The sequence below is a fragment of the Gossypium raimondii genome, chromosome 7, assembly GCF_025698545.1.
Source record: "Gossypium raimondii isolate GPD5lz chromosome 7, ASM2569854v1, whole genome shotgun sequence".
Lineage (NCBI taxonomy): Eukaryota > Viridiplantae > Streptophyta > Magnoliopsida > Malvales > Malvaceae > Gossypium > Gossypium raimondii.
This window is the reverse complement of record NC_068571.1, coordinates 53,288,813-53,316,127: the sequence shown is the minus strand read 5'-3', so window position 1 is coordinate 53,316,127 and position 27,315 is coordinate 53,288,813. Positions and strand designations below refer to the sequence as shown.

The 27,315-nt window shown below is 34.8% G+C and overlaps 4 protein-coding genes across 9 annotated transcripts; 2 read left to right on the top strand and 2 right to left on the bottom strand.

The window, feature by feature from the left end:
• Positions 1-4,130: 4,130 nt before the first annotated feature.
• LOC105763020 (trans-Golgi network-localized SYP41-interacting protein 1) lies at positions 4,131-14,830 on the top strand. Of its 5 annotated transcripts, XM_012582750.2 has the most exons (10): positions 4,131-4,330; positions 4,595-4,719; positions 5,126-5,396; positions 5,469-5,720; positions 5,855-11,688; positions 11,990-12,854; positions 12,952-13,634; positions 13,998-14,139; positions 14,253-14,334; positions 14,467-14,830. In XM_012582750.2, exons 2-10 carry the CDS (start codon positions 4,669-4,671, stop codon positions 14,567-14,569), a joined length of 8,283 nt encoding a protein of 2,760 aa, XP_012438204.1. In that variant the 5' UTR covers positions 4,131-4,330; positions 4,595-4,668; the 3' UTR covers positions 14,570-14,830. The 5 variants fall into 5 exon arrangements, with proteins under 5 accessions (XP_012438204.1, XP_012437501.1, XP_012436854.1 ...); XM_012582047.2 differs by having other exon boundaries at positions 5,126-5,716; positions 5,866-11,688; XM_012581400.2 differs by having other exon boundaries at positions 5,126-5,720.
• Positions 14,831-15,321: 491 nt separating this feature from the next.
• LOC105765732 (deSI-like protein At4g17486) lies at positions 15,322-18,196 on the top strand. 2 transcript variants are annotated; one of them, XM_012586484.2, is made up of 4 exons: positions 15,322-15,783; positions 16,501-16,788; positions 17,603-17,680; positions 17,805-18,196. In XM_012586484.2, the coding sequence occupies exons 1-4, from the start codon at positions 15,630-15,632 to the stop codon at positions 17,936-17,938; spliced, it is 654 nt and encodes a 217-aa protein (XP_012441938.1). In that variant the 5' UTR covers positions 15,322-15,629; the 3' UTR covers positions 17,939-18,196. The 2 variants fall into 2 exon arrangements, with proteins under 2 accessions (XP_012441938.1, XP_012440719.1); XM_012585265.2 differs by having other exon boundaries at positions 15,334-15,783; positions 17,802-18,196.
• Positions 18,197-18,953: 757 nt separating this feature from the next.
• LOC105767385 (probable receptor-like protein kinase At5g20050) lies at positions 18,954-20,773 on the bottom strand. Its single transcript, XM_012587240.2, has one exon. It carries the CDS (start codon positions 20,591-20,593, stop codon positions 19,223-19,225), a length of 1,371 nt encoding a protein of 456 aa, XP_012442694.1. The 5' UTR covers positions 20,594-20,773; the 3' UTR covers positions 18,954-19,222.
• A 2,737-nt stretch (positions 20,774-23,510) lies between these two features.
• LOC105768177 (cytochrome P450 734A1) lies at positions 23,511-26,979 on the bottom strand. Its single transcript, XM_012588327.2, has 5 exons — positions 26,419-26,979; positions 26,121-26,344; positions 25,792-26,036; positions 25,106-25,466; positions 23,511-24,309 (listed from the first exon to the last, which is right to left on the bottom strand). Exons 1-5 carry the CDS (start codon positions 26,696-26,698, stop codon positions 23,863-23,865), a joined length of 1,557 nt encoding a protein of 518 aa, XP_012443781.1. The 5' UTR covers positions 26,699-26,979; the 3' UTR covers positions 23,511-23,862.
• Positions 26,980-27,315: the final 336 nt, after the last annotated feature.

Sequence of the window (27,315 nt, the reverse complement as noted above, 5' to 3'; positions counted from 1 at the left end):
AATTTTATATCATTGACAAATTGTTTTTTCAAAAATCAAGTCGGTCAATAAAAATAAAGTAAAATTTTCAAACATTTTAAATAGAAAAGCTCTTCCACCCACTAAAGTCAAACAAATTGTTTTTATTTATTGGATTAAAAACAATTAAATGGATCCGTGTGGGGATTTGATTGTGGTTAAATATGTTAGGGTCAACCAAAAATAAAGAGATTCCCAAATATGGGTTTGGGGTATTATTGCTAATAAACAAATCCAAACAACATTTGTCAACTTCTTCCATTGCCATGTCTTAATAAAAGAATCATGATAGAGATGGCAATCGCAATGCTATTTTAATACTGTGTATATAAAATAAGGGTAAACTATTAATATTCTCTTTTTCATCACTCAATTATCGATGTTTTTATTTGTTAATAAAAAAATTATATTAAGGTTCTGTTTGTTTCACTAAAAATGGCTTTGAAAATGAATTCTAGAAAATAATTTATTTTTTGGAAAAACTAATATTTTCCGGTGTTTAGATGAATCATGTAAAATTTTTTTGTTTGTTTGGCGAGTTCTTTAAAATATTTCATAAAAGTCGTTTTCAATTAAACAAACATACATTTGAGATTTTTTTATTTTCATTATTTAATTGAGTTTATTTTATATCTATAATTTTATATTTTACATTGTTTTTACATATATTAAAAATATTTTGTTAAATTTAAGTTCATTGCAACGATTATTTTTAGTTACATGACTACCAACTGAGTATTTTTATTTAAAATGTGACTTTAACAAAATTGACAAAAAAATCAACAATGTCGTGATTGGACTTGATTTTTAAATCTGAAAGTAGAGAGACTAAATTCTTGAAAATAAAAGTACGAAACTAAATTGCAAATTTGTGAAGAGTATATAGACTTATGACATATTTTAACATTTATACTACAAAATGTTTATTATTAATATATTTATAATTGTAATAAATATTTAGTATTAAAATATTAATATTAATATTTTCAATAATATGTGAATAATATTATTTAAAATTATTATTTTAAAATTTACTATTAAAATAAAATTTAAATATTAAATAATTTATTAAAAATAATAATTTTATTATTTTTATTATTTTAAATAAATTATTATATGACTAAATATAAATAATTAAATATGTATGTTTAATAATATTAAAAATATAATATTTTATATTAATATTTTAAATATTTTAAAAATAAAATAAAATTATTATCAATATAATAATATTAAACTTGATTTAAGTTGATTTTTATATAAAAGTAAAATTATTTATTGAGGAGCTCTTTTCCGGAAAAAGGGTAAGTCATTTACAAGGAAAAAGGCTTATTTTCCGTTGACCCGAAAGTCTTTTTCCGTTGATCAAGTTGTTTTCTGTGAAACAAACACAGGAAAATGCAGATAATATTTTCCATAAAACCTTTTACATGTAAACAAACGGACCCTAAATAATTATTTTGTAACAATTTTAGACGTAACTATTAATATAATTCTTCCTAAAATAAACGAGGAAAGCAGAAATTTTGAGTTTGGATATAGGATAAAGCTACTCAAAGTAGTTTTTTTATCAACTTTGATGGTTTCTTTGTGTATTTGGATCGCAACATGGGTGGGAACCACGAGTGCTTTGTGTTTTTGATTGATGAAGCTTATACAATTAAATCGGTTCATGAATCGAGTAATTCACTTAGTTCAGATTTAAAAACGATAATTGGTATCTTTATTACATTAGCTAAAACTTATTTGTTTTTGTTTATTTCTATCGCAACATGATGGACTTTATCTAGGTTAAGAATGGACCAATTATTAAATCTCGGGGGTAAATTTCTTTTACCCATTTCTCTCGGTAATCAATTATTAACAACTTCTTTCCAACTTCTTTAGGAAAAAAAAATATGAGATTCATGACTTGGTTCAGACAAGAGAAAGAAACAAATATAAAATTATTCATAGATATTTGGATTGATTTAATTTGGTTCAAATAAAGTTTAAATAATAAAAATCTTTTTAAATTTAAATTTAATTATGAAAATAATAAAAAAATAAATATAAAAATATATTTAAATATTTTATTTTTTTAAAACAGTAAAGCAATTTTTTTGAACGGATTGAAAATTTTTTTTAAACCTGACCTATGAACAAATAGACTTATAACATACTTAAGGGGTCTATGAGGTGTGTTGGTTTTTGCAGTTGTGGTAAGCAAACTACAGACTCCATCATGGAGGGCGATGTTATGCTATGAGGATAATTTTACCAACATACATAAATTTCATGGAGGGTGGTGAGAAGGACTTATACAACAATTTCTCCTATATTTGGATAAACTCAAACAAAGGAAAGGTTTGGTTTACCTCAATTCCAAAAATAAGTTGGAGAAAAGAAAAAGTAATGCTTCATTTTAAGATGTGAAATGTGATTTTTATACCACTAATTTTTAGGGAAAAATCATTATATTAAGTTATTTACTTTCCTCTGCATAATTTAACCAAATGAAATAGAAAGATAAAATAAACATAAGTTGGATTTTGTTAAAGTATCATTTATTTTGGATGTTGTAAGCAACACACTCAAGATTTTGTTTCCCACCTCCTAGGAGAGTCTAGGTGTGCATGTTGATGCTTGAACAAGCAAAACAATAACTCTTTAAAAGCATTACATATAATGGGACTAAAACCTGTGTCCTTTAAGATATAGAAATAATGTAGGCAAGTATAATACCAACCTTTATATCTTAGGGGATACTGTACATATAAAATTGGAGTTAAATAAGACTTAAAAATTTGAAAGACAAATTTTATTGATAGTTTCAAAAAGAGTACAATCTCTAAAAAATTCCTCATTACAAAAGAAAACCCTCTTGATTCTTATATCCAATTGAGTTTCGGTCCAAGAGTTAACTAAGCTTGATCTCGAATGAATACAAATTGCTTTAAGTGTTATGGTAGCTTATTCTTAAATTGAGTTTAGACCTCTTTTATTCAATTGAGTCGAATCAAAAAAGGCAAATTTTTTCAAAAACGATTTTTAGCCTCCTTTCCTTGATTCAAGTTTGCTTATGCACAAAGCGAATGAGCAAGCATAATTTTGCTTATTCAAGCACTAGGTCCTCTTCGAAGCCAACAGGCAAAACCTTAGGGTGCACCACTCTTCAACGTAATGACACTCCAAGAGAATAAATTTTTACTTATGTTTCGAACATTAACATATTTATATAATATTGTACTGTATAAATGGTTTTAAAGGACATATGACCCGACTTATGTATACCACTTATCATGTTTTAGTTAAGTTACAACAATTTGCATATTAGGTTTTTATTTCAATTTAGTAACTCGGTGACTAAGTATCCTTTTGGATGGGCGATGGGGTGCGTTTATCTTATTTTTTGTCTCATGCTACAATATTACTACAGTATTTAATTTTACTGCCATCGTTATTTTTACACTAACTGCAGTGACACCTATTACTCGAGTTATTGGTTTAACTCGAGTGAGAGGTGTTACACAAAGTTCTTGTAGTCTTCATATATTTTGAATTTAATTTCCATATTTTTATTTTTCAGGAATTTAGTCATTCGCTTTTGAATTTAAAAATTTAGGTCAATTTGTTAATATTGTTAAAATTCTTTTATTAAGTTTGTTGGTGTGAAATTTTGAAATAATAAAATATTCAGTTGATATCCATGTAACAAAAAATAACATTGTAATGAACTTGAATTTAATAAAGAATTTTAACGGCACTAGCACTTCTTAAAAATTCACTTAATCATTTTAATTAGAATAAAGTATTTAGACTAACTAATGACATTATAAAAATTGAGGTATCAAATTATGTCAAAATTAAAGTATATGAATTAAATCTAAAATTTGAGCAAAATGTAGGGACCAAATTGAAATTTAACCATTCTTCAAATCAAAGTAGAGAGTTTGGAATTGAAATTTACCCATTATGCTCAAAATTGGATGTCTCTACAGAACACTGAAATCGAGCAGTACCACCGGCCCACATGAAAAAAATGGAGCAGTACCATCGGCCCACATGAAAAAAATGGAGCGTAAATTAATCCTTGTCGCCATTGGTTTCCACTCCAAATCCAAAATACAAAAACATGTGAAAATTTGCGGAATTAGACATTTCACCAGCACAGGATTTTGAGAAGTTTGCGTTAGATCCAAGTGATAATCAAAAAACCAACACCAACAAACCATACGTACGCTACACAAATGCACCCTCGCCAATACTAAATAGCAATATCCACCCTCCTTCACGGCGCCACATTTTATCAACCAGATCTCGCCATTTCCAGGTATTTCAATATCGCAATCTTTTCTCCATTTCCTTTTTTCATCGTCAATCGAATTCGCTTTTCTGTAATCTTTTACGGTATTAGGATTGGAACCTTATTGAGCCAGGAGAAAATTGTTTGAAAACGAAAAGCAATTTAAGTTATTCGAATCTTCAATTGACACATGGTTTTGACACTGCAGCTGTTGGTTTCATATATATATTTATTTTTCTATTGTTATTAATTTGTGTTTGTTTGTTTGTTGTGGACGTGGTTAATGGGAAGATCCTGATGGTGGTTGAGACTCGGTTTTGATTTCTAAAAGGATCAGAGTGGGGGGCAAAATTGGAGCGGATCGGATGGAGAAGAATAAGAACCGTACTGATCTGCTCACTGCCGGACGGAAAAAGGTTTCCCTTTTATTTTACTCTTTTCATATTTGATTAGGGGTAGTTTGGCCAGTTGCCTCTTTTCTTCCCAGCATGCTCTGGTTGTTGTTTTCAACAAATTTTTTTTCTTTGAGGCCTGTAGTTTTTTAATGCCTGCTTATCGTTTACCAATATGGTGTTTCTTATGTCGTTACTGATTTCTGATGTTCTTCAGTACCATATTTACTTCTTTTGTTGAAGAATCAAATATGTCTAGGAATTCTGAACCTTAAGTAGAAGATTGAACTTTAGCCGTTTTAATTTCCTTCACTTCACTGAAGTAAAATTTTAATTATTATTATTTATGTTTCCCTTATAAGAAATGTCTGAGCTCATTTTTTAGGTAATAGGATTGATTAGCACTTAATTGTACGCCATCTTTTGTCAGCTTCAACAATTTCGTCAGAAAAAGGATGGTAAAGGAAGTAGCAGTAAAGGAAAATCTTCTAAAAAATCTAAAAAACCTGAGCAGCATGGATCTGATAGTGATTCAACAAACCTGGTTGCCAAACAAACAGCCTTGCTGCAGGTTTCTGAAGGGGAAACCACAGCTGGTGACTCAACAGTGTCACAGTCTGCTGAGAAGAGTTCATTGCCTTCTGGGCTCGATACTGCAGCATTTGTTTCACCAGTAGAGTCTATTGTGTCTGAGGAGACAGGTAACATCGAGACTCTAGCAGCCCATAATGATGGATTACCTGCTGAGGTGGTCACACTTGTTGATTTTTCAGTCCCAAATGGAGAGCAAAGTACTCAGACTGTTGATAGTATGACGAGCACAGAAATACGTTCCTCAAGCACAGATATCCCAGTTTTGAAGGGGGAAATAAAGCATTATAATGTGCTACATCCTTCTGCTTCAGTTGATACCAAAGAGGGGACAGTGGTCAACAAGGAAATGGGGCAAAATTCACTGCTTTCAGCAGATGATTTGCCTGATAACTACTTGTCTCAAGCAAGGGGAGATCGGATAACAGATGTAGGTTGTGCTCTCCTCCTCTTGATTTTAGTTTTCTTTCCCTCTAATTCTCTTTGTTAGGGGATTGCATTGGGCAAAATTAGGATTAGTTATGTATGTATTTGATGTATAATTAAGTTCTCATTTGTTGCTGGGTAGGTGCAATGCAGGAAACTGATGGTTTGGGGATGAACCAGCTTGATAGAGGTGGTGAAACAAAGTTTGAATTTGATGGTAGGCTTACTTTGTCTGAGCATGGTGAATGTGATGAACCTCTTGAAGGGGCTACTCCAGGAATAACTAGCATGGAGGGGGCATCCAATGAGACAGAGGAGGCCATTAGCAGAGATGCTAGCATTGTATCTACTGGGGCATCTAGCAGTTCCTGGGCAGATGGAAGTTTGGCTGCTAGTTCTCAATTGACAAATGAACAGGCCCCAGATGTAATACCTTATTCACCTGTCAAAGAAGAACAAGAAATGTGTCCTTCATTTTCTGATTACGGTGAGGGCAAGAGTTTAGAAGGAAATCAACAATACTTACCAGAGGTCTCCTTTGTGTCTGAAGATCTAGGTCATGAAAGATCTCTTCAGATGACAGGATTGATTTCATCAAATCTGATTCTGTCTCTTGCCAGAGGTGGTACTCCAGTCAAACTCTCTCAGCTAGTAGAGGCGATAAGAAGTCTTGATGAAGATGAATATAGTCTTTTGCTGAACTCTCACGAATCGGTTTCCCTTGAAATAATTGGGACCGATAATCTATCACCTTCCTACCATCCAGATATATTCGAGAAATTAAAAGAGGAGTTGTATCTCACAAGTTTTTCAAAAGATATATTTTACTTAAAGCTTTCTGAGCTGTCAGATCTGCATATGGAATCTGAACGGCGTTGTCATCAGCTTCTTGATGAAATATCTCTTCTTCATTCTTCCATCAACAAGGTTCATGAGACGAATGCCTGCCTTGGAGAAGAGCTAGCACAATGTAGGTCTGAACTCCAGATTTCTGGAAGTGGAAGGGAGGAGTTGCAGAACGAACTTAATACTGCTTTGTTGCAAATTGAGGAATTTTCTTCTAGAGCAAATGAGTTGCAGAGCAGCCTGGTAAGGTCACAAGAGGATTTAACAAGCCTTTTTTCTGAATTGTCTGAGTACAAGAATCAGGTGGCCACTTTACAGGCAGATAATGTGAACTTGAATAGGACTGTTGATTCTCTGACTGATGAGAGAAGCACACTTGCACAGGAAAAGGAATCTTCTCTCCTTGAGAATGAAAAACTGTTACTGGAGTTAGCTAGATACAAGGACTTGGTGATAACTTCCCAGGTGGAGAGTGAGCAGTTAAACATGAATCTTGCTTCGCTGACAGAGGAGAGAAAGGTACTTGTGGATGAGAAAATGTTGTCCCTTCAGGAAAATGAGAAGCTACGGACAGAATTAGCTGATTGCAAGAGCTTGATTTCAACTTTACAGGTGGAACATGCTAACATAATCAATCTTGCTATAATGTCGGAAGAAAGAATAAAGCTTGAAGAAGAGGAGTTGCTTGCACAAGGGAAAGAGAAAGCTGCTCTTGATTTGGAAGAGTGTAAAGATTTGTTGGCTTCTTTACAACTTGAAAAATCCAAATTGAATGGTGAACTTGCTTTTGTTACAGAGGAGAGAAAGAAGCTTGAGGAGGACAAGGATTATTTCATCCATGAGAATGAGAGCCTTGCTTCTGAGCTCCTTGTTCTTCAAGAGCAGTTAACTAGACAGAATGGGGAACAGATGCAACTTGAGGCTGAACTAAAAGTATTAACAGTACGCCTAGAGAAGCTAATGGAGGAAAATAGTTTTCTCAATGCCAGTTTGGATGTGCATAAGGCCAAGTTAGTGGAAACTGATAGTAGGGGAAACCAGAATATTGAAGGCGGGAGTCAAGTAAAAGGTCTGGGTGTGAGTAGGGAGGTCCTTGAAAATGCTGCCAACTATGAACCTTCCTGCCTTATACCTTTGAAGCAGGATCCTGACGAATCTACTGTGGTATTGGAGAAACCTGGACCTAATGATGTTGGTGGGTCATCACTTGTGCTGCTTGAACAGGAAGTGTTTGATGATTCTTCTGGTTTTCTAGTCCTGAAGGGACACTTGAAGGAGGCTGAGAGAATATTGCAAAACCTTGAAATGACAATTGAACAGATGCACTCTCATTCAGTCTCATTACAGCACTCCATCAGTAAATCAGCTGCACCAGGAGTATCAAATCTAACTAAAGCCTCTGAACGGCAGGTGCATCATGATGAACCTGAGGTTGAGAGGAGAGATTTGCCTGAATATCAGTTACTGGGAGACCTGTTTAATTCAACTAAAGACGTAACAGAAAATTTAAGAGCTGTGCTTAAGCTCTTGGGTCAAGATGCTGATGATGCCAGTTTTCTTTGTAGAGGAGAGAGGGATTGTAGAAAATCTGCTAGTTTCACATTTCAAGAGCACAGGGTTCTACATGAAACTTTGAAGGAATACAGCGATATTCTCCACGCATCCAACATTGAACTGGGGGTTCTGTATGAAGCTTCTAAGCAACATGCTTATGGCATTGAAGCTAAGTACAATGAACTTAAGGTTCTCCATGAAGCTCTAAAGCAGCAAGAAAGTAGCCTCAGTTCGGAAAATGCTGAGCTTGGCAAGAAGTTGAGTGAGTATCTGTTGAAACTTACTGAAATGCAGAGTCAATTCTCTGATTTAAAGCAAAGGTCAGATGATACTACTTCTGCTTTAAATCAACAGTTCAAAAATTCACAGAAGGAAGCAGCTGAGAGGGCTTTGATGCCTGAACTAGAATCGAGATCTATGGTTACTCAGATTGTGGAGACAGTCAGGAGACTCGATTTGTCTGTTGGACAAGTTTCCAACTTCAGCTTCTCAGATAACAGCAGTGATATCTCAGATCTGAATAGCCAGCTTGCTACTTCTGTTGATTCTGCCATTAACAATATCCGAGAGCTACAAGAGCAACTAGAAATTGCTCATGCGGGTCATGATGCAATATTGAATTCATACAAAGAAGTAGATGAGAAGTATAATGATTTGCATAGGAATAATGAATTCATGGTAGGGATGCTACATGAATTGTACAATGATCTGAAGAAACTTGTGATTGATTCATGCGTTTTGGTGGGTGAGCCTGAAATGAATACGCAAGTTGAGAAGCTGGCTGATCCCTTAGACTACAGCAAGTATAAGATCTTCATTGAACAACTGGAGAATGTTTTGGGTGAAAGGCTCCAGCTCCAGTCTGTTAATGACCAGCTGAATTTAGAAATGATGAATAGGACAAGAGACGTTGTGGAAATGAGCAGAGAATGCCTTCATTCTAATGCCATTCAAAAGCTTATTGAACAGGTTGAGAATGTTGTAAAACTGGACGACTCTGAGACTGACTCAGATAGAACTCCTGGTTCCCACCTTGAATTGTTAGTTTGTTTGCTTGTCAAGAAATACAAAGACATTGATCAACAGGTGAGTAATCGTGGAGAGGATCTTGGATCTAAGATGATTGGGTTGACAGAAGTAGAGGAAAAGATACATCAGTTAGATGCCTTGAGACTTCAGCAGGAATTTGAAATCCTCACTCTGAAAGAAAGTTTGCGCCAGAAAGAAGAAGCCCTTCAGACTGCACATTCTGAGTTACTGAAAAAAGTAAGCGAAATTGAACAGTCAGAACAGCGGGTATCTTCTGTTAGGGAGAAGCTTAGCATTGCTGTGGCAAAGGGGAAAGGTTTGGTGGTGCAGCGTGACGGTCTTAAGCAGTCACTTGCAGAGACATCTGCTGAACTAGAGAGACTCTCACAGGAATTACAGGTAAAAGATGCCCAGCTTCAGGAGTTAGAAATAAAACTGAAGACTTACTCGGAGGCAGGTGAGCGTGTGGAAGCTTTGGAATCTGAACTTTCATACATTCGCAATTCAGCTACTGCATTAAGAGAATCATTTCTTCTCAAAGACTCTGTACTGCAGAGAATTGAAGAGATTTTAGAAGACTTAGACCTGCCTGAGCATTTCCATTCTAGAGATATCATTGAAAAGGTTGATTGGTTAGCAAGGTCCACCACTGATAATTCTTTGCCTGCCCCAGATTGGGAGCAGAAAAGTTCTGTTGTAGGCTCGTACTCTGATGCGGGTTTTGTCACTGTTGATACCTGGAAAGAAGATGCACAACCAACCTTATCTTCAGGGGATGACTGGAGAAGAAAATATGAGGACCTTGAGAGCAAGTTTTATGGGTTGGCAGAACAAAATGAAATGCTGGAACAGTCCTTGATGGAAAGAAACCACTTGGTGCAAAGATGGGAGGAACTTTTGGGCAGAATTGATATGCCTTCACAGATGCGGTCCATGGAACCCGAGGAAAAGATTGAATGGCTAGGTGGGGCACTTTCAGAGGCTAATCATGATAAAAATTCTTTGCAGAAGAAGATTGATGACCTTCAAAATTATTTTGGGTCAGTAGCTGCTGATTTGGAAGAGTCTGAAAAGAGAATATCAAATCTTGAGTCAGACCTTCAATCAGTTGCCCTTGAGAGGGAGCACCTTTCTGAAAGATTGGATGCTTTGACATCTGATAATCATAACCTTGCAGCAAAGGCAACTCAATTTGAAGTTGAGAATGAAAAACTTCAGATTAAAGTTAGTGGTTTGAAGGAAGAATTGGATAAGAGGATTGAGGAAGAGGAGGAGAATCTTCTCAAGATGGAGGGTGAAATAAGGAGATTGCAGTACTTGGTTTGTGATGTGTTAGAGGATCCTGAAGCAAAAGATTTGGGTTCTGGTGGCAGTAGTACTGCATCCTTAGAAGGATTACTGAAGAAGCTTATAGAGAATTACACTAATCTCAAGTCTGTGAATCCTGAACCTGTGGATATTGAAATCAACCAGACCAAGCTATGTGATCCAACCCTTGATCAAGCTGAAAGCAGAGATGCTCTAACTGGCCAGGAGGATGTAGCTTCTTTGAAAAAAGAACTGGAGGAAGTGCAGCATGACTTGATGCAAGTGAAGGAGGAAAGAGATGAATACTTCGGAAAGCATCAATCTTTGCTTCATGAAGTTCAAGCACTTGAAAGGAAAGGGGAGGAGTTGCAAGGGCTACTTAATCAAGAAGAGCAGAAGTCAGCTTCTGTGAGAGAAAAGTTAAATGTTGCTGTTAGAAAAGGGAAATCTTTGGTGCAACAACGGGACGGTCTGAAGAAAACAATTGAAGAGATGAATGCTGAGCTGGGGCGCTTGAAATCTGAGCTTAGCAACCAGGAAAATGCTCTGGCTGATTATGAACTAAAGATGAGGGACTTCTCCACTTACCCCAAAAGAGTAGAAGCCTTAGAAGCTGACAATTTGTTCTTGAGGAATCATTTGACAGAAACCGAACGCATGTTGGAGGAGAAAAGACATACTTTAAATGGGATATTAAATGCAATAGCTGACATTGATGCTGGTGTTGAAATTGACACCTTTGATCCAGTGGAGAAGTTGGGACAAATTGGGAAAGTGTGCCATGATTTGCATGCATCTGTGTCATCTTCTAAACAAGAGTCGCAGAAGTCCAAGAGAGCTGCAGAGCTACTGCTTGCAGAGTTGAATGAAGTTCAAGAGAGAAATGATGGTCTTCAGGAAGATCTAGCCAAAATTTCGGTTGAGCTTACAGAAGTCATGAAGGATAGGGAGGTTGCAGAGGCTGCAAAACTTGAAGTTCTTTCACGGCTTGAAGAGTTATCTACAGTTCACTCTGAAGGAAAAAGAAAACAGTATTCTGAATTAATGATGCTACAATCCTGTGTGAATGAAGTCACAAAGGGCTTCAATGATATTCAAAATCTACTTTGCAGTACTTTTATGAAGGACTTGGAATTTTTGCAAAATTTGGAGGTTAACATTAAGTCGTGCTTGGAAGGGGATGATGCCCAAGATGTGGCTGGCTTGCCATACAGTATCTCCAGTGATTTAGAGGACAAGGTAATGTTTTTCATGGCCTGTCTTTTGTTTGTGCATTGGCTGCTTTTTCTTTTTTTGGTAAATCTAGTGGTTTGCCTTTCATATTTTCTTTTGTATTTTCCTTTTGCAACTAGTTGATAATTATGCTTGCTGTATTGCCACCATAAATATATTTTATTTCTTTGAGTTGCATGCAAGTCATCTATATTGAGCAAAAACTTTTGATTGGCCAAAAGGAAAAACCCTGAAAACCTCGTCTGTTTCTTGGGGTATTCTCTATGAATGGATTGTTATTCTAATTGTTTCTTGGTTTCCTCTTCAGGTGAACTTTCAATCCACAGATACTTCATCAATTGCCAATATACAGGAACCTGTGGATGACAATGCTATAGTTGAAGTTTGCAGTTCAATCTGGCATCACCTGCAGGATTTGACAACTGAAATTACTGCACTCAAAGAAAAGTTCATTGGGTGCTCAAAATCATTACATGAACAAGGTTACAGTCTATGGAATTTAGTGGGAATCTTGCATGGAGAGAGAAATTCTCAGAAAGAATCTTTTGAAGCTATGAGGAGGAATATTATGCATTTAGAATCAATTGGGAAAGAGAAAGACATGGAGATGGTTGTCTTGAGAAGGAATGTTGGCTTGCTTTATGAAGCTTGTGCTAATTTGGTCTTGGAAATTGAAAATGGAAAAGCCGAGCTGTTAGGAAATAGTTCAACTACTGCAGATCTGGAATTAGCTGGAGCACTTGCACTTGGCGGACAAAACAGAGTTTTGTCTGAGGAACAAATCAAGACTATGGCTGATAAACTTTTATCAACAATGAAAGATTTTTTGAGCATGCAATATCAAATTGCTGAAGGAAGCCAAAGGGAGATGAAAATTACTGTAGAAAATTTACGGAAAGAGCTTCAGGAGAAGGACATCCAAAAAGATCAGATATGCGCGGAGCTTGTTGGTCAAACTAAGTTAGCTGAAGCTGCTGCCATGAATTACTCACGAGATCTTCAATTGTCAAGAACACTGGTGCATGATTTGGAAAAAGAACTGGAAGTGGTGAAGGAAGAAAATAAGTCATTGCAGCAGAGAGTAAAAGAACTGCAGGATGTGCAAGCCAACTCAGTGGAATTGCATGATAGAGTCAAATCACTGACAGATGTGTTATCATCCAAAGACCAAGGTATGTGTATTGGTTGAATCCTACTTTGTTTTACATATAGTTGTGTTTGTGTGTATTAGAGTTGGGATCCTTATTTGTGAATGCTATTTGCTGACAGAAATCGAGGCCCTTATGCAAGCACTTGATGAGGAGGAGGTCCAAATGGAAGAGTTGACAAAAAAGAACGAGGAACTAGAAAAAGTCCTGCAACAGAAGAACATAGATTTAGAGAACCTTGAGGCTTCTCAAGGGAAGGTTGTGAAAAAGCTTTCCATCACTGTGAGCAAGTTTGATGAGCTTCGTGATCTATCGCAAAGTCTTCTTACCAAGATTGAACAGCTTCAATCAGAACTACAAGATCGGGATGCTGAGATTTCCTTCTTAAGACAAGAGGTCACCAGATGCACCGATGATCTTCTTGCTGCATCACAAATGAGCTCTAAAAGAGAATCAAATGAGATACATGAGTTTTTGACTTGGTTTGAGGGAATTGTTTCTTGTGTTGGGTTACCCCATCTGCATTTTGATATGAAGGACATTCAGGTGCCTGAATACAAGGAAATAATACAGAAAAAGCTTAGCTCTATTACATCTGAACTTGAGGACCTACGTGTGGCTGCACAAAGTAGGGATGAATTGTTGCAAGCAGAACGGACTAAAGTGGAGGAGCTAACACGCATGGAGGAAACCCTCAAGAAGACTTTGCAAGAGAAAGAATCCCTATTAAATTTGCTTGAAGGTGCAGGAGATGTGGATCATGCAGCTAGTGCAAACTCTGAAATTGTGCAAGTTGAACCTGTGGTAAGTTATTTTGTGTTTGCAATTCCCTTTAACAGCAGATGGGGCATTAGGACCTCTTACAAAGCCAGTGAGAGGCAAAACTCTGATGCGAGAATACAACTTCTTTTTCCTTATTTCATTCTATAAGGGAGAAGTCTTGGCTTGGTGCACTAGACATTCATAGATGCATGAATAGAACTAAAGAAGCTGAATCTTTATTGCAGATATACTGGCAGTTCATCCATATGATAATATATTTTGCTTATAAAGTGGCAGTTTGATCATTTCATCTCATCTGCGCACAAGAATATGTCCTAGCTTTTGCATTGTCACTTGCAGAAGGTACATATATTGAGTAATCTATTTTGCTAAACATTTCTGTAGATAAACAAGTGGGCTGTACCAGGGACCTCCACGGCTTCCCAAGTTCGTAGTTTGCGTAAAGTCAATAATGATCAAGTTGCTATTCATATAGATTCAGATGATGTTAGTAATACTAGGTTAGAAGATGAAGATGAAGATAAAGGTACTCTACTCTTTTTCTGTTCACATCTTTTTCTGCTTCAAGTGAAGTTATAACTTTTTATTTAGAAGCATACATCCTTTAGTTCTTACATTTTAATTTCAATGTTTCTGCAGTTCATGGTTTCAAATCACTTACCACATCAAGAATTGTTCCAAGGTTTACAAGACCAGTATCTGACATGATAGATGGCTTATGGTAAGTGTTATTTTTCTGTTTTTGTTGATTTGAAGAACAAAACAAAGTAACTGAGCTGAGATTTATTTATTCATTTACACACCAAAAGTAGCCCCTTTTATCTAACCATGTTATGTTTATGTAATCTGCCAGGGTTTCTTGTGATCGGGCACTCATGCGACAACCTGCCTTACGGCTTGCCATTATGATCTATTGGGCTATATTGCATTCACTGTTAGCAGCTTTTGTATTTTGACGAGCCAAACCCGGTAGCGGCCATTTTCTCTGATGGTTATCTACTAGTTTGTGTCGAAAGGAGTGGCAACCATGAATGCGTACTTGGTCCATAATCATTTTATTATTATCATTATTCTTTTATTTTTCCTTTGTAAAACATGGTCCATTAATTGATTATTTAGATAAACCAGGCAACTTTGATTTGCCCTTTTTATTTGTATGCATCTCAGGTTGCTCGGTTATGTCGTTGAATAAGAAAAATCCTTTTGTTACCCATTAAGGATTGTTTACTCTTAACCTAACAAAGGTGATACGATGCTTACCCTTGTTATAAAATGATATAAAGAGAAATGGTATTATGCTGCATCATGATTTTGTTCTGTTTTAGCTATTTTGATCCAAATCTGAAAATCATATATAATCATCTTAAATTCAAATTAAAATGCGTAATACGAAATGAATCCAACAAAATTTGAAATTAAAATTAGTATTATTTTCCTCGAAGCATTCTAACCTAAATTCTCGTTTCAAAGGGAATATTAGGTAGGACTTCTTCGCCAATCGCCTCTCATGTGATTCAATTTAATTTTAAAATAAAATCCTCTTTTTGTTGAAATTACTCAAAGTCACCTATCTCTAACCTAATTAAGATTATAAAATTTTGATTAATTAATAATTCCCAAGAAACATAAGCCCCTCCCAAATATATCATCCAATCAAGTCTGTTTGAAATAATTAACACAATTCTGTATAAAAATTTTGTTCAGTTACAGAGAGCATTAGAATACAAAATAAAGTTTTTTTTAACATCCCGTAAAGCTGTAGACAATCATAGCTAACTTTCTCCTTTGCCATGCTTGCCCTTTACTTTATTTTTTTCCCTTTCATTTCTTCTTTTTCCACTCTCCTCCTTCCTCCAGAAAAAAATTACATCAGCTTTCAACAGATTCCTCTCTATCTTTTGAGACTTTCGCTGTGTTAAACAAGGAAAAGATTTCTTTACGATTTCCGGAAATCTTTTCTTTGCCAAACCATTCCCCCCCCTCTCTGTGTTCATCAAAAAGGGGAAAAAAATAAGAATGGGGACAGCGAAAGTCTCAAATTCCAGCTCCGAGGATCAAAATGTGAGTAACTACAATGAAACTGATGTGATTGTGAATGTTTATGATCTCACTCCTCTCAATAATTACTCTTATTGGGTTGGTTTCGGGATTTTCCACTCCGGTATTGAAGGTTCGTTCCCTCTTTTCTTTAATCCTTTCATTTTCTTTTTGGTATGGAATTTCTTTAAATCGTATCTTTTTAAGATGTGGGTATTGGTTAGTTTAGCTCCTTATAGCTTGAAAATGGTGAATTTGGTTTCTCTTCATAGAAAATAGATATGGGTTTGCTGAATTATTTTAAAGGGTTTTTATATGTTATTATCTCCAATATGTAGCTTAGGAACAAATATTTATTTGGGTTTTTCTTTAGTCGGAATATAATAATTTTATGGAGATCTTTTGAAGCTTACTTGAATCTTTGGATTAACAAATGAATTCGTATCCAGTTTTCTATTACTTTTTGTTGGTGTATTTGCAACATTGGTCACGCTTATAATGAGCTGGAAAAAAAAGGCAATTTGGGGTGGAAGTTTTTCAAATTTGTATGTTAAAAATTGTTAATCAGAGTTTAATATGTTATATGAATTTAATAACATCTTTGCTTTTCGGTCCTAAAATATTTCAGATTAAATGAAGATATATATGGTTAAGGACTTGAGACAGCTTATTGCTAAATTCACCATGTTCATTTAGTCGTTTGAATTCGGAATTAAGCTGTTTTGACTAAAAACGAGAGATGGAAAACAATTTTTTTTTTGGTATATGACATCTATTTTAGTTCATATGTTGATTATCTTTTTTAATCTAGGAAACTGAATTATCTATCTATCTCAATATTTATGAACAGTTCATGGGAAAGAGTATGGGTTTGGGGCCCATGATTTTCCTGTTAGTGGAGTTTTTGAAGTGGAACCAAAGAGCTGCCCTGGTTTTATCTATCGATCTTCCATCTTGTTGGGGCGCATAAACATGCCTTATTCTGAATTCAGAGAATTTATCGAGAATGTAGCTTCCGAGTATCATGGAGATACCTACCACCTAATCTCCAAGAACTGTAACCATTTTACAGATGACATGGCACAGAGATTGATAGGCAGACATATCCCTGGGTGGGTGAACCGGATGGCTCGACTAGGTACGTTGATCCTTCCGATAGTTTATCAGATTCTGTATATGGACACACATTTTGTATACACACACTATATGTCTTTGCCTTACTTTATCTTTCTTTTCAAGAATTGTCTGTGACGTTGGATGATAGCAATGCCTTGCTCTTCCTCAAATCGTGCTGTAGCTTTTAGATCTTTTCTTGGTGGAACCTAAAAAATTGGCTATGTTTGTAGCTGCTTATGTTTGGTAGTCGACACTAGTCCTTGACCCTCCATTGGAGGGAAAACAATCGGTGAATGTACTTGTGAGGTCCTTGTATTATAGGGACTTGATCAAATTAGTCCCTATATTAAATGGATCAATTTAGTCCCTTTACTATTAAAAGAAATCAAATAAGGCCAAATTGTAATAGAGTTAACATTTATTGTTTAAAAAAAAATTATCATTTACTTTTTAATAGAGTTAATATTTTTAAAGTTTTTATTGTTCTATAAATGAAATCTCTTGTTTGGAATTGAACCGCAATTTAAAAGAATAATTTTCAAGATAATTTTTTATACAGTAAATGTTAACCTTGTTACAATTTGGATATTTGATTCTTTTTAATAGTATAAAGACTAAATTGATCCGTTTAATGATAGAGGGACTGATTTGATCCAATCCCTATAATACAAGGACCTCCCTGGTACTTTAACCGAAAACAATCACTAGGAGGAAGCCAAGCATGGATTATCATTTAGTCTACTTTTCATCATTGATATTATGCATACCTGGCATGGTCATGAAACGAAAGAAACACATCGAAAATCGTTAATTTTATTGTTTTGTCAAAAATGTAGGCTCTTTATGCAGCTGTTTGCTTCCTGAAAGCCTTCAAGTAACTAAAGTAAAAGAGTTACCTGAATACCACGAAATAGGTACGCATCTGTATTCTCCTGTATTGTTTTTGAAAAGTAGAACCTGTCTTTCATTCCCCTTGAGAAACTCCACTAATATTGAACATTCGTCTGCATTCTTTTGGCTGCTGCTTGCTTCCAGAAGATGGAACTGAATCTCTCTCAACCGCTACCCCTGGCGATTCAACAGAAATTGATGATACGGACCAAGAGAAGCACTTGCTCTCACCAAAAGACGGAAATTCCGATATAGCTTTCATCAAAGAAGCTCAATCGTGATTGCGAGACAGCCTTCACCAAATTGGAAGCAGATGTTCTTGTTAGTTGTTAAGACCATGAATGCATGCCGTTTTGTTTCGACGTATGTAATTATTTCTCCATTTTTGGTGTCGTTCATTTTTTACCCATGGTTATTTGTTTGGAGAAGAAGAATTTGGCATTTGAAACATAATTTGTTGTTAATGCTTTTGTACGAGTGGTTGCATTGAACTCATGGACCTTAAATTGGATTTGCAGATAAATTTATTGTGAGCTTCATTTTTTTTTTTTTTCAACACGAACTTAAACATCTCAAAACAACACAATATATGGCTTTATGTTTGTTGATTATTATGTAATTTATGGAACTTTCAATGCTATTCTTGTTGATTATTATAATTTATGTTTGTTTCTTCTTAGCTTGAGAGACTTGACGTAGTAAATATAGTATTTTAGACATTTATTCGGAGATTATCTTTCAAAAGGTCAAAATTCAATGTTCAACAAAAAAACTGGGTTTTGACATGAAAATCAGGAAGTTTCTAGGGAAAGTTCACCATGAGCCTAAGGCAGTCTCAGTGCAGAGGCTCATTTTTCCACCCTTGAATTGATTGAATTCGCAAATTGGATCAAATCAATAATTGGTGATTTAATCGATTTGATTATTGGCCCAATTATAAAAAATATATATTTTTTTCAAAATCAAGATTTGAAATGTTATGTTAGGAGTAAAAATACCATGAAGGCTTTTGTATTATAAGTCATATCACATTTTATCCCCTCTATTAAAAATAAAGATAAATTAGTGTTTATATATTAGATTAAAAAGCAAATTGATCATTTTTGTTAAAATTTTCATCCATTTGTATTGCTAAAAATTGGTGTGGCTGATGGAATAACCTTACAGGGTCAGTTTTTAACAGTAGAATAGGATGTAATTTTTAATAAAAGGTCAGTTTGTTTTTTTGATCTAACCTACAAAGATTAATTTATCATAATTGACTATTTTTTAGTTGAGACAAAAATACAATCCATCTCTTAGAAGCAAAATGATAAATAATTGCAGTATACAGAGACATGTTTCAATACAAAGAAACAAGATAAAAATGAATATGATCCTCCTGCTCCTGGATAAAGGCAGTATATTGTTTACATACACCCTTTTGCTGAGGAAAGAAGATCAAACACGGGGATCTCTTCAAAAATCTATTTTGTCAAATTTATATTTGCCAATTAAAAAAACAAAATAATAATAAAAAACCCCCTCAAGCCGAATCAAGCTAATGATAGTATCTAAGAGGGAAGCTACCGTCCTGATAGCACAGACATTGAAAATGAAGATGAAGTTGAGGTAGGTGGATTGCAATCTACATCAGATCCCATCACAGTGATTTTTGGCCTGTAATGACGATGATCACAATCCCCACCACCACCATCATCATCGTCATCCATGGATAACAAATCAACAACAATCATTTGTGTATCAGGTGGTTCATCTATAACCACATGTCCTTCAAGCATCTCAACCACTTGTGCCATGTTAGGCCTTAGTTTTGCCTTCTCTTGTATACACCACAAAGCTACATACACCAGTCTTTTCAATTGCCTTTCATCAACACCACCACCGCCACCTGCTTCAACCAGTCTTTGATCAATAGCTTCTATTAATTTCCCTTCTTTCAGTTTTTTCCTCAGAATTTTAGGAAAGAAATTCCATTTCCTTTGAGATCTGTCAATCCCATTTTCAATCAAACTAACATTTCTTTGACCACCGATCATTTCAAAAAGAACCATTCCATAGCTGTAAATATCAGATTTCTCTGAAACTCCATGTTGTAATAGCCATTCTGGTGCTAAATAACCTCTAGTCCCTCTTAGTGTTGTAATAACCCCACTTTCATCTTTTCCTATTAACTTTGATAAACCAAAATCAGCCACAATTGCTCTATAATTCTCATCAAGCAATATATTTTCTGGTTTAACATCAAGGTGTAATATCCTTGACCTACAATCATGGTGTAGATATGAAAGTGCCTTAGCTACATCAATAGCAACTCTATACCTTAAATCCCAAGACAAGCAACCTCCCCTTCCCCTTTCTTTTCTAGGGAAAATCCAATAATCTAATGAACCATTTGGGATAAATTCATAAACAAGGTACCTTGGTCCCGAAGGAGCACAACAATACCCCATAAGTCTCACAAGGTTAACATGTTGTACACTTGCAATAGCTGCAACTTCAGCTCTAAACTCCTTTTCACCGTGCTCTTCACCATTGATTCGTTTCACCGCGACCGATGTACCATCGGTTAGTATGCCTTTGAATACCGAAGCTGACGCACCTTGGCCTAACAATGCCTTGAAATTATCTGTTGCATCTTCAAGATCCTTGTGTTTAAACTTTATTGGAACACCAGCTACTTTTCTAAGAAAACTGTACTCGATTCGAAGCTCTCGACCTTCCGATACGAACTTGTTCTCCAACAGTTTCCTTCGGCGATGATAACGTCCTCGAATCACAAGACACACAAATACTGCAAGGATTACTGCAATATCTGCCCCTACAATGAGGAAAAATGCCTTGGAAAGTCTCAATGATACTCGAGCAACGACCATAAATACGATGAGGCCGAAGATTATTGTTGCAGCTATTATGTTTGCCTTCTTGTCCTCCATTACAACTTCATCATTGTATTCATCAACGTTCCTTGTTAGTTTCCCTTGACAGCAAGCAAGCAAAGCATTGAATTAAAATATATAATTCCAAAGACTTTAAAGCTATATTCTCTACCACTGGATCAACCAAATGATGGAGAAGCATGGGGCCGATGTTATTTTATGTCTGCATCAAAAGAAAGGACCACGAAGTTTACCCAATTTTCCTTTTAAGCTCAGTTGTGTTTGTTTGATTTTCTAAGCATTTAAATGGTCAAAGTTTTGGTTCATATTGCCAAGGACTAGTAATCTGTCACATTTTTAATTTAATCTTCACGCACTCCTTTCACCATTAAATACCGTAATTACGGTCATTTCCTTTTGGCCAAAAAAGTTCACCTAATTTCTTCATCGCATGTTAAATTTAATTATTAATATTTACAATTTTTTTTATCAATTTGACTCTTATTCTTATTCAAAGTTAAATTTAACCCCGACAATGTTAAATTTTTAAATATATCAGCTTGCGGCAATTTATGTGTATTCTAACTTTTTTTTATGAAATTTTTATAATTTTGATTTATTTTTTATTTTTCAATTGTTTGTTGATGTGACATATAAGATAAATAGTGTTATGCCAATATAAAGTGAACATAGGTTGTCATGCCAACTTCATTAAAAAAAATTAGTTGTACAACTCATCCAATCCACAAACGTTGACCAAGCACTTTCCCTTAACAGCTTGTGAGACCAAAGATGGTATATGAGATTCTCCCTTTTAGACTATTATACCGGAAGAAATAAAATAAATAAATATAATGAAGGCTTGAGAAATTTTTTGAAAGGAAAGCTGCTATATGTTGACATTCAACTCCCATAGAAGCAGCTCCTCTACTTCCAATGAAATTTCCAACCACATGTGATCCAATTTGCATTGCCTAGCAAATTTCAGTTTCACAAATTTTTTAATAATCACAAAATCATCAAATTAAGATGTTGAATGTGGAATGTCATTTGTACGTCGGCATATATTGTATATAATTGTGCACTTAAAACCGTATAATAATTTTGCTTTTCCTCGAAGTAATGATAATTCTATGATTTTTATTGGAATTTTTGAGAAAAATTTGATGTAAAAAGAAAACGACAAAGGCAAGAGGAAAATAGAATAAATTTCTGTTGAACGTATACATTAGCTAGATTATTTTGTTATAGTGACTGAAACAAATTTTCAACACTCCTCCTTGTTTCAGTTGCTGCAAATTCCAAGTTCTCTCTAAGAAACTTCCTCTACATCATCCTTGTTTCTTCCAACCACACGTCCTTTTAAAGATTCCAACACGTCTCTAAGCTTTTTTAAGCAGACATATGTTTCCCCAGCGGTGTTGCCTTTCTAATTCTAGCCTCTTCAGACAACTTAGCAGCAGTAGTTAACCCCTTCTCGAATTTATTAGTAAGGTCATGAATAGAGGCGATTCTGCTGATCCAACAACAATGTAGTCTTACTTGCAACAATCTCCTTCATGGACAGAACTTTAAGATCTCCTTTGACATCCGCAATATAATTATTTGTCCCAATTTTGTATTGGGAAAACGACTTGAAGCAAATATTACATCAGCTGATACAGCTGGAAGTGCTTTCTTTTGCACAGTATTGCTAAAATTCCGACTTACCCTCGTCATTGTTTTGAAACTACTTCTATTAAGAGATGGAGTGTTGTGAGGTTTAGCCACATCAGTGTGTATCAATTGCAACTCTTTAATAGCTCTCCAAGTTAATTGCTTCAATGGAAATCTCGATTACTTTCTTTGTTGGCGAGTTCTACAATCTAGAATTTCAGATTCAAAACAAGGGAGACTTTGAGTCAATTCCTTTCTTTACAAATTCACAACAGCTGCATGATTGAAATGTCCAAACCTCTAATCCCAAACTTTAGCATGGACATTTGTTGCAGAGAACGTGGCTTGCTCCTCCTCCAATGGATCAAGTGCAAAGTTCTTCCATTTCATTTTTTCTTCTTTGTCCCATGTGACCTCTTTCTCTATTAAAAAGAATGTTGGGGGGTTACGTACTCATTATAATTAGTAGTAAGTAGATCTTTTGAAGGAATGAATTTTTTGCCCTTTGAGAGTTGAAATGAATATTTTGATGCTAATGCTATCCTTATTTTATTTCTATAGGAAGGTGTTGAAATAGTTGGTTGAATTTGAAGTAACTAAAACCATTCCAAACTTATCATTGCAATTAATAAATCAACTTTGCATTGAGTGTGGTCACACCAATGCCTTGGTTCCTATTTTCGGCCTCCTTCCTATGTTGTTCTTAGGCATTCATTATAAAATTGCTAAATTAACTAGTATGTATACATGGTTTAATTTTTCGCAACGTAATCTTTTTATTATATTAATTTAATAATTAAGTGCGATTAACATTTTAAAACAAAAAGTACTCACAAAGTATTACAGTGAATTAAACAAATAAAATAATAAAGGTCTTTGATTCTAAATATGTGCTTCTAAACTTTTCCAGCACTATTTTGGAAGAGTAGTGTGGAGATTACTATGATTTTTCTACATGGCTTTGAGATAGCTTTAAATATACTATATTGTAAAAGAAGAGACTGTATGAAACTGTGATTTCACGTCATCCTTATCTCTATCTAATAGGAAAATGACAAATCAAATTTTTCCTTTTGATTTTCAGCTTTTTTCTCTTGGAAAAAATTAAATCCAACTAAAAATGCTAAAAATCATGAAGATAAATCTGATGTGTCATTCTCATATTAAAAAGGGATAAAGATGAGGTGAAATCACGATTTCATAAAATCCTTTCTCATACAATAAATGTTTTTATTCTAAAAAATGTCAGTATATTATCAATTGAAGTTCAATTATTAAATAAAAAAATAAAAAGACTGCATATTAAATGTGTGAAAAATATAAGAACGGGAGTATGATTAAACCTATATATATGCCCAAACATTGTGCTACAACTTACAAATATAGTATACATTACAAAATATTACTATAAAACTGTGTTACAAGTATACACTACGTACAAATTGGTGAGACAAAATGCATATGAAGAAGCCTATCGATAATCCACTCATTAGCCATTTGCCTAAAATCCTAAATGAACTCATAAAAAGAGACTAAAGGGTAACAAAACACAACAATGGTGAAAACCAAGATTTTCATGCCAATTTTTTTGCCCCCTTTTTCTTGCAAATTATCTCTATTTTTCTTTGATAATATATGCTTTAAAATGCAACAATGGAGAGGAGATAAAATCAAGGTGACTCATCTCTATGGGACAAGGGCTTAAAGATAATTGGTGCTCCATGTTGTGGGTAAAGTAGCATCGAAACTGTGGGTGCATGTTGGTAAGTTGGGGCTAACTTAAAGGAGAAGCGTTGAAGTATGATGGAAAGGGTTAACTTAGCTTGTAAAATGGCGAGGTTTTTTCCTATACATGTACGGACCCCAAGGCCGAATGGGATGAACCCGAGAGGGTGTTTAGCTGCTCGTGCCACACCTCCGGAGAAGCGAGGCGGGTAGAACTCATTAGCATTGCTTCCCCATATGGCTTGATCGTGATGAAGGGCCAAGATTGGTATCAAAAGCTCGGTCCCACGAGGAATGATGTAATCCCCTAGCTTTACATCAACTTTGGCCTGTCTAATTGTGGCTATTGTTGGTGGATATAATCGTAAGGATTCATTTAAGATCATAGTCAGCTGCACACCACAACATGTGAATCTGATATGAAATACGTTTTCCACATTGTGGACAAGTATGTATGTATGTATGCATGCTCCATGTCTTATATTATCTAATTTAGACTTGTTTTCAAAAAGAGAAGTATAATTTTGATCCTCTACCATACTTAAATTTAAGATTTAATCTATATACTTCAATTTGATATGATTTGATGTCTCTTTTTGTGTCATTAATTAGTCCAAATAATTAACTGTTGTTATTAAAATGTTTAGTTTGTATTTTCTTCTTCAAAGCACCCGTTTTAACATTAAAAAAACTAACATGATAAGTTGAAGGTGTTTTTAAAATCCACATTAGAAATTTAATAAGAATATTTAATAGTTTTAATTAATTAGGCTAATTAATGATATTATAAAAATATAGTGATCAAATTTATGCTAAATGAAAATAAAAGATTAAATCCTAAATTTGAAGATAATAGAAGACCAAAATCATAATTTAACCCTAAAAGACAAAAAATAAAACAAGTAAATTCTTCACTTTAATTTAGCATAATTTAGTCCTCAATTGAGTATCATCATTAAACATTATCACTTGCCTAGTAATTAACAATCCAACCATTATTATATTAGCAAAAAGTAACAATTTAAAATTATATATTTATTTGAACTAAATTTTTAATTTTTCATAAAAAAAGAATTAATTTTTAAATTTTTTAAAATAAAAACCATATGGTTTTGATAGTTATATATGAGACAAGACATGATGTTACTCGTCTTTAATTAGAGGGAGGGGGGACTTAGGGGCTTTTACCGTCTTAAGCTTAACAACATCATCTTGGGTGGGAACATCACGTGATCCGCACACCCTTATCACCTCCTCACGTGCCTGAACCTGCCACTGTGGGTGCATTGCTAGAAGAACAGTGGTCCAAGTCAGCAAATTGGAAGTGGTGTGTTTGCCGGCGAATAAAAAGGTCTTGCATTCTTCAACCATGTCGTCGACGGTGATGTTAGAAGAGGGTTGCATCATTAATCCCACCAAATCTTTGGCCGCATTCTCTTGCAGTACGCCCCTCGTATCGATTTTCCGGCGCTCGATCAGCTTCATCAACGACCTCTTAATCTCCCTGTCCATTTTCCAACAACTTATGTTCCTCTTGGTCGGTAAATACCTGTAAGAATTCAATTACGCCAAATCAGTATGTATTCCCTTTTCATGATAAAGTTTAATTTTTATTCTTTCAAGATTTGCTTTTTAGACGAAAGGTTTATAAAGAAAAGTAGAAATAAAAAAAATCAATGTTAAAATGTTGAGATTATTATTTTTAGAATTAATACCAAATTCAATGATATGGGTTGTTATTATACTAATTTTAAAAACTGTGACTGGACTATAATAAAAAAAAATGGAATAGTTAACCGAGCAAAGAAAAAGTTACAAATAGATGAGTTACTACACGTAGTTTAGGAGAAAAAATGGAGTATGATTTTTCATACCTATAGGCAGGTAAGGAAACAATTCGCAAAGCCTGAGCAGTAAGCACCATTTGTTGTGCTTGTAAACGAAAAATGGCTTTCCCATCATCATCTTCATACCAGCTCCCAAACACCGTACGCATTATCACATCTTCCGTAAGTCTCTGAAACCATTCGCAAACTTCAATTTCAATCTCCCCGGATCTGCTCCTCCGCCATTTCTCTACCATTTCACTCACACTTTGTACCACCATCGGCACCAGCAGCTACAATCATAATAACAATAATAACTTAAAAGTAATCTTCATGCAGCAATTGCTAGCTGTAAGTGTATTAAATTAAATACTTACCTTAAGATTCTCCATATGGAAAATGGGAGTTGTGGTTTCTCTATGATGACCCCATTTTTCACCATTGAGACTAAGTAAGCCATCACCTTCTAGCCGTTTTATCAAATGATGAACTTCCTTCTTTTCATACAATTCAGACTTGGAACTCAAGATTTCCCTTATCATGTCAGGATCCGACACTGTCACCCGAACCGTCGGACCGAACCACACCAGAAACATTCCGCCTGCATTAACAACATACAGCAGCCATTACTACAAAAGAGACAAAATATAATGATAAAAAGAGTAAAAAGAGTACCATAAATTTTGTTCCAATGGTGGTAAAAAGCGAAGACTCTAGGGAGAATGTTGTGACATAAAGGTATAGGTTGTGAACAAGCCTTTAACATCATGGCCATAACTTCCTTAACATTTCCATTGTAGAAATGATAAGGTGGTCCTTTGATCCCTTGCCTTGAGAAATGTTGTTCAATCTTCTTAGGTCTCCACCAAAGCAACACTGCTATTTTTAACACCAAAACTAACACCATCAAGCATATCATAACCAGCTTCAACCAGTACTGTAAAAACACCTCCATAATAATATATACTATTTGGAACAAGAAACAAACAACGACAAGGGGAAAGAAACAGCTTCGGTTTGGCTCTTTTTTTTTTTTTTTTCTGATATATTTGGTCACTGTTTTTCTTCCTCAGTGTGACTGTGAAGTAGGCATTTTTGGTTTTGCTTCTATATCTTTCTTTGGCTTATGTTTGAATATCACTTGCTATTCTCCCGATGGCCTTTTATTAATAACAAGAAAAAGAGAGAGAAACAAATTTTTTAAAATAAAGAAAATAATCAAGCAAGGCCAACGGCATAGGGGCCGTCATTGGAATTAGACTGAAAAAAAATCGAAAAATTGGTCTTAAATTAAATTAAATTAAAATTTTATTTTATATATTTTATTTATCAGTAGCTTGATGCAGTTTCCAATACTAAGGCAGGATTGAAGGCAAGAGAGGTGGATTTTTTTTATATGATAATAATATATAAAAAAAGTAAATGCTTAAAGGTGTGTATATACACGTTTATATATGCCAACTATAGATTTCTACATATAATGTTTTGAGATGCATTATTGAACTTTTCTATATAAAATATGTTTTTATATTGAATGCCAAAAGTTTCAAGAATGTAGCGTGGGCTGTTGGA

Excerpts from the sequence above, each read along its gene's own strand:
- LOC105763020 (XM_012581400.2), top strand. The coding sequence starts at position 4,669 with ATGGAGAAGAATAAGAACCGTACTGATCTGCTCACTGCCGGACGGAAA. Across the intron at positions 13,635-13,997 it reads TTGTGCAAGTTGAACCTGTG|ATAAACAAGTGGGCTGTACC; the intron begins GTAAGTTATTTT and ends ACATTTCTGTAG. Across the intron at positions 14,335-14,466 it reads GACATGATAGATGGCTTATG|GGTTTCTTGTGATCGGGCAC; the intron begins GTAAGTGTTATT and ends GTAATCTGCCAG.
- LOC105765732 (XM_012585265.2), top strand. The coding sequence starts at position 15,630 with ATGGGGACAGCGAAAGTCTCAAATTCCAGCTCCGAGGATCAAAATGTG. Across the intron at positions 15,784-16,500 it reads TTTCCACTCCGGTATTGAAG|TTCATGGGAAAGAGTATGGG; the intron begins GTTCGTTCCCTC and ends ATTTATGAACAG. Across the intron at positions 17,681-17,801 it reads ACCTGAATACCACGAAATAG|AAGATGGAACTGAATCTCTC; the intron begins GTACGCATCTGT and ends GCTTGCTTCCAG.
- LOC105767385 (XM_012587240.2), bottom strand. The coding sequence starts at position 20,593 with ATGGAGGACAAGAAGGCAAACATAATAGCTGCAACAATAATCTTCGGC.
- LOC105768177 (XM_012588327.2), bottom strand. The coding sequence starts at position 26,698 with ATGGAGGTGTTTTTACAGTACTGGTTGAAGCTGGTTATGATATGCTTG. Across the intron at positions 26,037-26,120 it reads TCCATATGGAGAATCTTAAG|CTGCTGGTGCCGATGGTGGT; the intron begins GTAAGTATTTAA and ends TTATGATTGTAG. Across the intron at positions 24,310-25,105 it reads ATGTTGTTAAGCTTAAGACG|CTGACTATGATCTTAAATGA; the intron begins GTAAAAGCCCCT and ends TGTGGTGTGCAG.